The sequence below is a fragment of the Sarcophilus harrisii genome, chromosome 5 (assembly GCF_902635505.1).
Source record: "Sarcophilus harrisii chromosome 5, mSarHar1.11, whole genome shotgun sequence".
In the NCBI taxonomy this organism is placed as follows: domain Eukaryota; kingdom Metazoa; phylum Chordata; class Mammalia; order Dasyuromorphia; family Dasyuridae; genus Sarcophilus; species Sarcophilus harrisii.
Window position 1 is genome coordinate 36613254 of NC_045430.1, and position 14038 is coordinate 36627291.

The 14038-nt window shown below is 37.2% G+C and overlaps 1 protein-coding gene across 2 annotated transcripts in view; it reads right to left on the bottom strand.

Moving 5' to 3' along the window:
• EEA1 (early endosome antigen 1) overlaps nucleotides 1-14038 on the bottom strand; it is a 126348-nt gene that overhangs the window by 92509 nt on the left and 19801 nt on the right. For both annotated transcript variants that reach the window (XM_031938415.1, XM_031938414.1), the window contains exon 2: nucleotides 6488-6580. In XM_031938415.1, coding sequence (XP_031794275.1) covers nucleotides 6488-6580 — 93 coding nt within the window. The remainder of the gene's footprint in view (nucleotides 1-6487; nucleotides 6581-14038) is intronic.

Sequence of the window (14038 nt, forward strand, 5' to 3'; positions counted from 1 at the left end):
TTATGTCAATGTCTCTGTATTATGTCAATGTTCTTGTTATTCCATAAAAGGCTTGCTGTCCTGATACTCAGGGCTAGACTCTTTGAGATGATAGTCTCATCTAGCCCTGGGATCCATTGGTCCCAGTATTTCTCTCCATTAAATAAACTATGGAACTGGTCTCTAATCTCTGTCTTGCTCAGTTTCTTTTGACATTACATTTGGAGGCCCCAGCGAGATGATTAGAAAATGAGCAGGATGAGAGACGAGACTTTCGGGTCTCTGCCTTGGGCCGGGGTGACTGCGAATCTGGACTCTTGGCCTGGAGAGGTCAGGCCCTCCTGGATTTCCTTCCAGAGCCTCCGGGAAAGAGAGCAGTTTCCCAGCCACAATAGCCTGATGGTAAACAACCCCATTTCGGCCACAGGAGAGTAAGTTTGTCTGGGTACCTTTTGGAGTACCATGTGGTTTTGTTTGTTTGGTTTGGTTGATGAATAACCAGATTCACCGGGTTGCACGGTTGTACGGTTGTCACTTTTGGGGTGCCCTTTTCTTGGGTTACCAGTTGGTTTGGTTGATTAGTGAATTACCGGATGCAGATGTCACTTGGGGTGCCCTTTTTGGAGGGGCCATTTGCTTGGTTGATGAGTGGCCTACTGGACGCAGGAGGTCGCTACTGGAGTGTGATGGAATTTTGGACAAGGTAAAATACTTTTTCTTTCCTTATCTTGTGGTGGACACTGCAGTCATCAAGACTGCAGTCGTTGTTTGGAGCTCTTGGGAGCTCTGGCACAATTCTTTAGGAATTGCTGCGGCTCTATCTCTAAAAAGAGATATGAGGGAGGCTGCAAAGGTTGGGAAAACTAAGTTTTTACTTGTCTCCAATCTAGACACTCTGCCGCCTCAAAACTCTTTTCCTGGAGCAGATGCTTTGCTTGAGGAAACTCTTTCTATCCAACTCTTTTCCAGAGACAAAGGCCCGTCCTTTGCATTTCTAAGAGAGGTCCTCCCACTTCTTCCATCGAGTGGGAAGTATATACATTTGAAAATGGGACTCAGTTTCCCTGTTTGGGTCATCCTGTGTTAGAGTAACGCCGGCCCCTCCGGCTTTTGCATGCTCAGGGGGCTATCTACAAAGTTTTTAAAAACGCCATTTGGTTTGGCTTTAATGTTAGTGTCTTACTGAATGTTGTAATTGTACAGTCTAAGTGTGATCAGTGTTCTGTATGCCTTGTATGTTATTAGTCTAGTTGTGCTCTGTGCTCTATGTGATTTTTGTGAAATTGTTTGTAATTTGTTTGTCTGTTTTGCTAACTTAAGAGCTCTGTTAAATTTAAGAACAATGACCAAATTTGGGAATTGGTTATTTCAATACTGAACTCCAGTGGTGGAAACATTTGATTAGGAATTTAAAGATTATTCTAAATTTGGGAAATGAATTGGTTATCCTTAAGTATAAGATCTTAAAGGAACAATAGCTTGTTAAAGAAGTTCTGTTAACTTGCCTGAAAGAGATCATGTGCCTCTAGTTTTACTAATTTTAAGTATGTAACAAGGACTTTTCTGAAAGCTTCATCCCTGGCCAAGCTGGGTTTAGGAGAAGTCCATTGGGAATAATGGCCACATAGGGTCAGAAGGAGAGAAAGAAACTATGTTTTATTATTTGAAATGAGATAGAAATGGATTACATGCTTTACATCCAGCTCTGCTGGACATGTGGGTTTTATGGGATTCCCCCACCCACCCACTGATTTCTGCTACTTTAAATGTTGGGTGGGGTAGGGATCTTTTGTAAAGATCCCTCCCCACTGCTGCTACTTCAGCTATAGGAGCCATTTAGTTAGCCTGGAGTGATTTCGCTCCCCACTCTTGTGAAGTTGGGGGAAGGGTAGTCGCATGGAATTCTATTCTACCCCCTTTCTCTAAACTGTTCCAGACATTTTAAAAGCAGCAAACTGATAAGGTTATGGTACCTTGCTGTTTCCAGTCTGGTTATGTGTAATCACTATATCCTAAATACTTGAGCAAATAAGTATTTAGTCTGGTCATCTATTGGTTACCAGATATTGTCTCTGGATATTCAAGTTCTTTTTAAGGTTTTTAACTAATGAGAGGCCACATCTTGTAGCAGTCCTTGTGGACCAGTCTTTCTATCTCAGACTGTTCTAACTTTTCTTTGTTAGATTTGTTTTTATTTCTAGATTTGGTCAAATTGCAAATATATTGACTTGCTTCTGGGACCTAGATCAACCCTTTGTTTGTCAGCTCGCCACACTACAGATCCATCCCCCTCGCGGACGGAGCATCATCCCTGTTCAGCTTGGAAGAAGCAAATGACAGCCATCGCCCACTTTTCCTAATGTAATTTGGACTGATGGGGGGGGGGGGGGGGGGGAGGGAGTGGGAAAGTGGTTGACTTGTCAAAATTTTCACTGTATTACTGTATTGTGTTTAAGACTTGGAATGGAAATTGTTAAACTTGTGTGACTATTGCTGTTATGTTTGGGACTTTTAGTCTGTTATGTATATGCATATGGGTATGATTTGTATGTGGGATGGTCATTTGATAATTCCTTTCCAAAAAAAAAAAAAAAAAAAAAAGGGAGGAGAAGAAATAGGAAATTGGGAAAACTGGTACCTTACTAGTTCAGATTTAATTGGAAGTTGGGAAAACTGATATCTTACTAGTTCAGATTTAATTGGAAGTCCTTTACTCCTTGCTTAAATTTACTAGACTACGATTTGCTGGTTGTGCTTTAACTTGGAAATCCCTTATTCTATTGGAATTGCCCTGGCAGACTCAGTTTTGGGGATTATTTTTTAGAAACAACCAGAAATTGGATACCTGTCTTGGAACTGGCAGTCTCTCTGAGCTGTTTCTCCATTCCTGTTACCCCAGGTCCTTAATTAGTATTTCAGCGTACTTAAAAGGACCTTGGTGATATCGAGGCCTCTAAAAAGTTTGGGGTTGCCTGCCTTGGTCTAACTGCATAATCTGTTCAGAAATCTGCATTCCAGTGGCAGCCCTGTTAGTTCCTCTGGGCGGGACAGGTGGGGCTACTCCAAGCCTCTCCCTTCTCTCCTGGAGCCAGCTGCCCCTCTGAATGGGCAACACAACTGCCTTAAGCCTGCTGCTCTCCGTAAGCAGAGGCTGAGTTATGCACAAATGACCACAGCTGTCCATATGCTCCCCAACTGCAGAGGATCTGACAATTGATTGTCAGAAATACTTGAAATAAGAAACTTTGTGTATAGCTGATTAATTCTGGGATTATCAGGGAGAGACTTGCCCTTGCATTGGTCTAGCTTTATTTTGATTTACTTCACATAGGGTTGTTCAAATTATAGTGCTAAGGCCTTCTAGAGGAAGGTAATTCAAAGATTTGAATAGTTCCAAGAGAAAAAGAAGGGAATGTAATGACAAAGGTCACTTTTAATGGGGTGACCAGTTCCTCCATTTGTCCTATTTCGTATTCTGCCTTAAGGTTATGACCATCCCCTCTTAATGGTTGAGATAAAGGTGTTATGGACATTCCTTAATATCATTAGAATATCAGTAACCTCCATCTATGAGGCTATCCCCACCTAGGTCTCTGCATTATGTCAATGTCTCTCTGCATTATGTCAATGTTCTTGTTATCCCATAAAAGGCTTGCTGTCCTGATACTCGGGGCTAGACTCTTTGAGATGATAGTCTCATCTAGCCCTGGGATCCATTGATCCCAGTATTTCTCTCCATTTAATAAACTATTGAACTGGTCTCTAATCTCTGTCTTGCTCAGTTTCTTTTGACATTACAAAATCATTCTTTTTTCATTTAACCTATCATGGCACTATTCTTAGGAATTTCTCTAAACCTTTCTTGAACCTATTTATATTTTCTGCTCAAGTGATACATTTGTCACTGAAAGTTCTACAAGTTTACTATAGCTAAGGAAGGTAACACTTCTTTAAAGTTATCTGCAATGATCTTTAAGAGTCAGTAACCTCATACTAGTAGTGCAGAAGTTGTAGAATTTAAAAATCCACATTTTTATCCTGTATGTCCTTTATGATTTTAGGAACTTTAACTGAATCCCTTCATTTTTCCTGACTAAAATATTTTCTTTTTTTTAACCTATGCTCACCTATATACTCCAACATCTTCATCGTTTTAACTATCTACAATGTTATTTAATCATTTATTATGCCTAACATGCCTTCCTTCCTGTCTGCCTGACTCCTTTTTAAATTACTCTTGAGCATAAAAAATTCAACCCAAATATCTAAAAAGCCTTCCCTGGACCTCCAATAGTAATGACCAGCCTCCTCCAATCCCACATAACATTTTATAATTACAATTCACTTAAAATACAATTCGGAATAGAAGGGTATAAGCATTTTTTTTTAATGTGATAGCCCTTTCTCCTAGACTATGAGCCAAGAATGAGTTATCTAAATGTTATAGATAACATATGGATGCCAATGCCCTGCAATTTGCATGTAAAAGATGCTTAATAAATATAAAATGTCACTTCTATGCACCACTTGCAACTACAAAAAGCCTTTTGTGAAGTATATTGGTCAAAAATACATGACTATATCATAGGCAAAGACAGCATGGAAGAGCAAATTATGAGTTTTGAAAAGTACAACGTCCAGTAGAAACATGCAGCATTATTATTTTTATTATTATGTAAAGATAATACTTTCATTTCCCTGTACATAGATCAGGAAAAAAAATTTTTCCAGCATATTCCCTATCTTTAGTTGGTCTATTTGGCTAGAGCAGCCAACTGTATAGAGCTCTTCTGAGAAGAGTCAACTCAGCTGTCCAGGAGACAACTAAAATTCAATATGTCCAAAATTGAACTCATCATATTCCCTCTAAATCCTGTCTCTCCCCAATTCCATTTTCCCTATTACTTCAAAACGCAACACCACCCTTGCCCACAATGGTTATTAGTTATTAGTTTCACCTTTGCAACATCTCTCAAATATGCACATCTTTTCTGAGACTAGTGAATACTCTCTCCTCACTTCATGCCTGAATTATCGTAGCAGTCTGCTAGTGGATCTTCCTGCCTCAGTTTCTGAACACCCCAGTCCATCCTCAACACAGATGCCCAACTAATTTTCCTCAATAAAGCAGAGGTCCAATCATGTTACCCCACCTATTCAATAAATTTCTCTATATCTCCACCATCCTCAAGCATTCAAAATCCTTCATAAGTACTCCTCCACCTACCCCCACCCATTTACTTTTCCATTTTTCTTATATCTTATACTCCTTCATTTATTCTTTAAACCAGTAATACCAGACTCCTTGTTGTGCCAGGAACACGACACCCCATCTTGCTCTGGACATTTTCTCTGGCAATCCCCACGCCTGATTACACTCCTTGTCTCAACTCTACTCCTCTGACTTCTTTCAAGTTCCAACTAAAATCCCAGCTTCTATTCCCTTTCAATTCTAGTGCCGTCCCTCTGTTAATTATTTCTTTTTCGCTTATACATAGTTTGTATGTATAGATTGGTTTGCTAGTCTCTCCCCTCATTAGATGGGGAGCCTCTGGAGGACAAGGGCTATCTTTTGTCTTTCTTTTTATGTCCAGTACTTACTACAGTGCCTGGCACATAGTAAGGGCTTAAATGAAGGCTTACTAGCTAATATTTAAATAATTTTTCTATTCTGTAACTTTCAACCCCATTAAAACTAAGTAAGGTCCCTAAAGACAATGTCTCACTCCATTCTATTACTCTGAATTCCTAATCATGACTAGGTACAGTGCCTTGTCTAACTATTTCTTGATTTAGTTTGCTAATTCTTGATCCATACAAACATCCTCTATAATTCCAGTTTTATATATGTACTTATTAATGTTTTTCAGCATTTTTTGATTTAGAACTTCATCAGACTTCTGAAAAATACTTTCCCTAATTACTTACCTACATGTTCACTTTCTTCTTCAAAGGCCTAAAGCAATAACTGAATTTTAAATGTTAAATCAATAAATGAAGCTGACTTCTCAATAATTTAAAGTATTAATTTATTTACTACATTCATCTCTTTAGCTACCAGCCAATGTTAGCATATTTGCACTAAATAAAAGCTTATTATAAGATTATAATCCAAATCTCTAATAAAAGAAATCTAAATCAAAACAACGATTCCCCTAGTGCTAACAGTATATAATATAATCGAATAAATACTATACAATTACAAGGTACATTTTTATAAATGTTATCATTTCATAAAAATGAAATCCCAAGCATTAACTAAAGAGTCCTTAAGAGAAAAGCCATATTTGCAGTTTCATATTTCAAAGCTTTATATCCCTGATCAATAATGTGATCAACTAAGTACAGCTGTACTTACAAATATGATTTCAAAATGCATGTTCCAATTTGTATGGTAACATTATAAGTGCCCCGTTATAAGATGTTTCATTTATTATTGCTCCCTGAAACATCTGCCATTTTTCCTGAACAATATCAAATTTGCTTTTCTACATCAATATTACCATACCTCTGAAGAGCCTTCATTGTTGACATCCAAGACATTTCCAGGTGTTGCTGATGAATCAGAATCAGAACCTTGAGAGCCAACTCTCCCTGGGGTCTATAATTTTAAAAGGGGGGAGGGGGGAGAGACAGAAAAGAGAAAGTTTAGATTGAGTCAATAAATCTTTTTACTTACTTTCAACTGTAACCAAAACCATGTAATTGTAGTCACTTAAATTTTTTGAGGGACACTTGAAAATACTATTCTCACCAGAAATAGCTTCCCCAGCCCCAGCACTTCATTCTTGAAAAATCCTGCCAGAGAAATTCATTGCTTAGAGTTAATGCATTTTCTTGTTAAAATTAAAAAGCTCCTAGAAAAAATGTTAAATCACTATGCCATTAATAACATGATTCTTACATGATCCTTTCCTACAAAAGGCCTGAACCTTAGAGGAAAGTTGATTTACTAAAGCACAAAGAACTGTAAACTGTCCTTTTGGCCCTCCAATTCTTTCACTATTTTTATAGGTGATATCACCATTCACCCACATTATTATTACCTAAGCAGAAACCTTGATATTACCCTTATTTCTTCCTTGTCTGTGATCTCTTTTATCCAGTCGGTGAATCCTTTTGATTCAATCTCTACATTATCTCTCCTCTCCATTCCAAATGCCTTTCCCCTTGTACAGAAAAGCATCACTATCCGCCAAGACTTTTAATGGTCTCTTGACTCTCCCATTTCACCTTTACACAACATCTAGCTTTGTTTTCCCTAAGTTTATATTCCTCATGTCAATCCTCAGGTCAAAACTCTTCAAGGTCTCCCTAATATTCCCCAATCATAAAATTCAAACTCCATCACCTGGCCCACCACCCTCTCTTAGCACTTACATTCCAAATTTTCTTCTTACCACTCCTCCCTCTACTACTTCTAAAGCACAGCCAAACTAAACTATATATTATCTATCCCCAACAAGTCCCATCCTGTCATTTCCTATGGAGTACAATGACAATGTATCTAGAGTCAGGAAGATATGAGTGCAAATATGAATTCAGACACTGACGAGCTGTGTAACTCCTCAGCAAGCCATTTAACCTCAACTGTAAAATAAGGACAATACCAGCACTGACCTCCCAGGGCTATTTGGAGGATCAAGCAAAATAATATTTACAAAGAACTTAGTACAATGCCTGGCACAAAATAAGCACTTAATAAATGCTTATTCCCTCTCTCTCTACTTCTCACAACACTATCTGCAGACTGTAAATGCTAGCTATAAATGCTAGTAGTAGAATGCACTCTCCTTTTAGCCTCTATTGAATCCTATTATCACAGAAAATTTTAGGAAGATTTGCATAAAGTGATAATGAAATAAGATAAAACTAGAAAAATCAAGGTATGAGATCAGGTTTCTATTTCTCCCTGCCTTTCCTCATTGGCAAATAGTTCCTAGGATATGGGTAGATGGAGGAATTTCTGGGAGGACTAGAGCAAACTGACTCAGCCCTAATCTTCCCAGCCCATACTTTGAAAGCTCATGTCTCAGGGCCAATAAAAGGCATGTCTTTGTTTAAATTTGAATTTATGTATTGCTTCCTCATTCTCTGTAGCTTTCAGACTTAGGATGTAAGGTCACATTCTCAGGCAAGGAGGATGGGGGGAAGGGGTTAATTTTGCCTCAGGGAATATATACATATACATATATATATATACATACACACACACATACATATATCCTCTGCTGCCTATTTTCAGCAAATCACTTTCATCTCTCAGATGGTGAGAGTGATTGCCCACTTCTCAAGAGAAACGAATAAACTTTCTTTTTATACCTTGAGAGATCTCTGAGATTTAATGGGTGGATTGCATACCATATATTAGAGGCAAGAATGAGAGATTTTCAGAAACAATGTGCTGGTTTGCTTTGCATGACTATACTTAATATGTAACCAGAAAAGACTTCTATTTAGAAGACTGCAGATGATAAGTGAGTAATGAAAAATGACAAAAAAACAAAAGTGAAAAGAAAAAAATCAGTAACAAAATTTTAATGGAAAAAGAAAATTCAGAGAAGAATGTAAATGGAATATTTTTGCAATTCCTTTCTTAAAAATCTATTTCCAATGACTACCACAGGCTTTGCATAAAGTAGGCATTTATTATATATTTGTTCAACTGAATAAAAAAGACAAAATATCCACTGATAGCAAAAACACAGAGTAAACTAACAAAAAGGCCAAAAGCCCTTTTCTAATGAAGGGTTCCCAACTTTTTCTAATTCATGGACCCTGGTGCAATCTACCAAATTGACGAAAAAAATTAAAAATATTGAAGGAAATGTGAGATTTCAGTTAGAGGTTATTATTTGGTCCTTGGATCTGGAAGAGGATCATTGACATAAGGGTGATGTTGTTATGCCAAAGTTCCCTTTTAATGGGGTGACCAATTCCTCCAATAGTCCTATTTCATAATTCTGCCTTAGGTTATGACCGTCCCCTCTTAATGATAAAGGTTTTATAGACATTCCTTAATGTTTGACAAGATAAAGGTTTATCCATTTCAGATGTCATTAGAATATCAGTAATGTCATAGTTCTTGTTATTCCATAAAAAGCTTGCTGCCCCAATACTCGGGGGCTAGATAGACTCTTTGAGATGATAGTCTCATCTAGCCCTAGGATCAACATGGATGCAGTGGTCCCAGTATTTCTATCCATTTAATAAATTATTGAATTGGTCTCTAATCTCTGTCTTGCTCAGTTTCTTCGGCATTACAATGTCTTGACTTGCTTGTGAATTGGATTTAAATGAGGCAGAGCTACTCAAAGTCATCACCCTCACTCTTCAAGAATCAAAGACCAGTGGCAAAACAAGTCAAGATGACTAGTAATAATCTAGGATATAAAATAACATCTTTCCCAAATCTCAATTTGTCTGAAGCACAAATGAAAAATGACAATCTAGAAAGGGAAGACCCTTAGAGTTTCTAGTCAAAACAGATAGCTCATTACATACATTATAAGCCATCAAAACCTAAACAAAGAGCCACAAAAGCTTGGGTTAGAGGTTATTATTGGCCATTCAAAAAAAAACCAGAGTGATTTGTGTTTAAAAACAGTCAGGTAGCTCCATTTAAAATAACAAAGGGCTTTTTAAAAGTCGGTTCTCCCCCAGAAATTCTACTAAAAAGCTATTAGAAATAATCCACAACTTTAGCAAAGTTGCAGGATACAAAATAAATTCACATAAATCTTCAGCATTTTTATACATTACCAACAAAATCCAACAGCAAGAGATACAAAGAGAAATTCCATTTAAAATAACTGTTGATAGCATAAAATATTTGGGAATCTATCTGCCAAAGGAAAGTCAGGAACTATATGAGCAAAACTACAAAACTTTCCACCCAAATAAAGGGACCCCGAAACTCTAGAACTCCTTGAAGGAGAAATTCTCCTTGGACTCTGCCACAGTGAGGGACCAGGCCGAGGGAAACAAAATAAACAGCTTCATTCTGTTATCTAGGTGAGGTTGGTTCAGTCCTGAGCTAAAAGAATTCCAACCCTATTCAATTAAAGAAACTCAATTCTACTCAAATTCCAGCTCAAGCTGAAACCCAGTTTGTAGATAGAGCCAACTTGGAACTTCACCCATTAGTCCCCTTCAGCTTGTAGCCAAAGCTCCTATTATAAAAGAGCCAATCTAAAATCCTCTCTTTGCAGAGGTTCTAGACATGCTAACTATGCCTTGCTATGCCAAGGAGACCTCTGCCCACTGGAATAATATTCTTTTCCAGTGCTACCCTCTCTTTATCCTCACCTATTTCCCTAACGACACTTTATGCCTCTCTGTCAGGATTTCTAACCTTACTTCCCAATCCCCAAACTTCTTTTATCAATCAATCAATTTATTAGGTTTCCAGGTTTGTAAATTCCTTTACAGAGAATCCCTGCACCACAAAAAGAGGGTTCCCCAAAACTCCCTACCCTTGCGCTGAATCCCAAGGGGCTGCAGGGGAGCCCAACCTCTCCATTTGGTTCCCTGACCCCCAAACCTGCCACTAGACCTTATCATTTAACTTCCTGACCACTAAAAACCCTAATCTCATTTTGGTTCACTAAATCTAAACCTTATCATTTGGTTCCCTACAAAAGGGAACCCCAAAACCTAACCTCATCATATTTTTGGTTCCCATACCAGGAGCCCTGAAAACTAGACATCCTTCATCATATTTTTGGTCCCCTAACAGGGAATCCCAAAAACTAGACTTCACCTCAAAGTCAGATCTAAACAACTGGGAAAATATTAAGTGCTCTTGGATAGGCCGAGCAAATATAATAAAGATGTCAATATTACCTAAACTAATATATTTATTTAGTGCTATACCAATCAAACTCCCAAGAAACTATTTTAATGAATTAGAAAAAATAACAACAAAATTCATCTGGAAGAATAAAAGATGAAGAATTTCAAAGGAACTAAAAAAAAAAAAAAAAAAAATCAAATGAAGGCAGCCTAGCTGTACCTGATCTAAAACCATATTACAAAAGCAGCCGTCACCAAAACCATGTGGTATTGGCTAAGAAATAGATTAGTTGATCAGTGGATAGGTTAGGTTCACAAGACAAAATAGTCAATAACTATAGCAATCTAGTGTTTGACAAACCCAAAAATCCCAACTTTTGGGATAAGAATTCACTATTTGACAAAAACTGTTGGGAAAACTAGAAATTAATATGGCAGAAACTAAGCATGGACCCACACTTAACACCATGCACCAAGATAAGATCAAAATGGGTTCACGATTTAGGCATAAAGAACAAGATTAAAATAAATTAGAAGGATACAGGATAGTTAACCTCTCAGATTTGTGGAGGAAGGAATTTGTGACCAAAGAAGAACTAGAGATCATTATTGATCACAAAATAGAAAAATTTGATTATATCAAATTAAAAAGCCTTTGTACAAACAAAACTAATGCAAACAAGATTAGAAGGGAAGCAATAAACTGGGAAAACATTTTTACAGTTAAAGTTCTGATAAAGGCCTCATTTCCAAAATATACAGAGATTTGAATCTATAAGAAATCAAGCCATTCTCCAATTGTTAAATGGTCAAAGAATACGAACAGACTATTTTCAGGTGATGAAATTGAAACTATTTCTACTCATATGAAAGGGTGTTCCAAATCACTATTGATCAGAGAAATGCAAATTAAGACAACTCTAAGATACCACTACACACCTATCAGATTGGCTAAGATGATAGGAAAAGATAATGACAAATGTTGGAGGGGATGCCGGGAAAACTGGGATACTGATGCATTGTTGGTGGAGTTGTGAATGGATCCAACCATTCTGGAGAGCAACTTGCAACTATGCTCAAAAAGTTATCAAACTCTGCATACCCTTTTGATCTAGCAGTGTTACTACTGGGTTTATAAATCCCAAAGATTTATTAAAGAAAGGAAAGGGACTTGTATGTGCAAAAATGTTTGTGGCATCCCTGTTTGTAGTGGCTAGAAACTAGAAATTGAATGGATGTCCATCAATTGGAGAATGGCTGGGTAAATTGTGATATATGAATGTTATGGAATATTACTGTTTTGTAAAAAATGACCAGCAGGATGAATACAGAGAGGCTTGGAGAGACTTACATGAACTGATGCAGCGTGAAATGAGCAGAACCAGATCATTATACACTTCAACAACAATACTACACAAGGATATATTCTGATGGAATTGAATATCTTTGGCAATGAGAAGATCCAATACAGTTCTAATTGATCGATGATGAACAGAACCAGTTACACCCAGAGAAAGAACACTGGGAAATGAATGTGGACTACTTGCATTTTTGTTTTTCTTCTCAGGTTATTTTTACCTTTCTGAATTCGATTTTTCTTATATTGTATTTAAGACATACTTTAACATGTTTAACATGTATGAAACTGCCTGCCATCTAGGGGAAGGGGTGGAGGGAAGGAAGGGAAAAGTTGGAACAGAAGTGATTGCAAGAGACAATGTTGAAAAATTATCCATGCATGTTCTATCAATAAAAATCTATAATTAATAAATTAATTAATTAATAAATAGACTGGGTTCTCCAGAACTACATTTCAAAAAATTGTAAATTAAAATTGTACCTGAGAAAAATTAAACTGTCTTAGCTTTTTGGGGGAAAAAAAAAACACATTTTTTTTTTTTTTCAGAATCTACCCCCAAGCCTCAAAAATGTCTCACAAAATAAAAGCAAACAAAAATTATATTCCTGGGGACAGAGCACCCATAAGTAACAATACAGTACCCCAAGTGGAGAGAAGGGACACATGTGGGAGGAGAAAATTAATCATCAAAACCTAAGCAAAGAAGTTAATGAAAATAAAGATGCAATTTTTTCTCATTCAAGTTAGATAGATACTTCAAAATTTTATCAATAGACCCTTTACAATCCATGGATCCTGTGTAAGAAGTACTGCTTTAAAGGATAAGTGATCAAAGGAGAGAACAGTTCTCACTAACACATGAAAGATTGCTCCCAATCATTAATAACAGAAATGTGAACCAAGACAACTCTAAAGTTTCACCTCAAATTGGAGAATTGATAATATATATAAAATATAAGTAAAAGGGGCTAACAAAAGTCAGACATTAAGGCATATACTTCTTGCTGGTGAAGTTGTGAATAGTTCCAAACGTTCTAGAAAGCAATTTGGAAAATAATGCTTCAAAAATGATAAAAATGTCGATTTCCTTTGACTTTATCATCCCATATCTAGGCATATGTTGCAAAGAAGCAAAAGAATGATTTTGCCCTAAGAAATGATGAAAAGAATTCAGAGAAACATGAGGAGACATGAAATAATGACAAGTAAGTAGTGAGAAACATAGATCAATGATTACAATGGGAAAGGAAAGAGAAAAAATGAAAATATTATGTGATGAGGTTAGTGCACTGCAGAGTTGAGGTGTGGGAATCCCCTTATGGTCAACACAGGTCATTTGTGAAAGAATTCATGAACGTGAAAAGTTTAAGTGGCAAAAAGGGAAGTTTATTATTGGATGAGAAGTTAACTTTGCTAGGAAGACTGACTTCCGAGTGGCAAAGTTCTATTAGGGAAATGGAGGCTGGCACTGAGAAGTGTTCACAGCAGGCAAGAGTCCTGGTAGCTATGCCAAAGAGGCAAAGCATACTACTTTGGACATTCTGCAAAGAATGAGTGAACAGAAACCTATTTTATGAGCAGATCTGGGGGCAATTTGAACTGATCATCAGACCAGGATCTCCCAATTGAATGAAAATAGTTTCCTGAATGAGGATGGACTCCCCAAAAGATCAATGGGAGTTGATGTGCCCTTGAATGATACTGCTTATCTCATTCCAGCAGTATGTGCCTTCTTTCTAGACTCTATGGAGCCTTGGAGACCCTGATCTCTCTTCTTTTACAGATCAAAAGGGGACACAATTTCAGAGTGATAATTTTACAGATTAAAGGGAACACAGTTTCACACCCCAGTCACTATGTAGTTGTAATAACTGAGGTTAGCCCCCCCCAAAAGATAATATATCT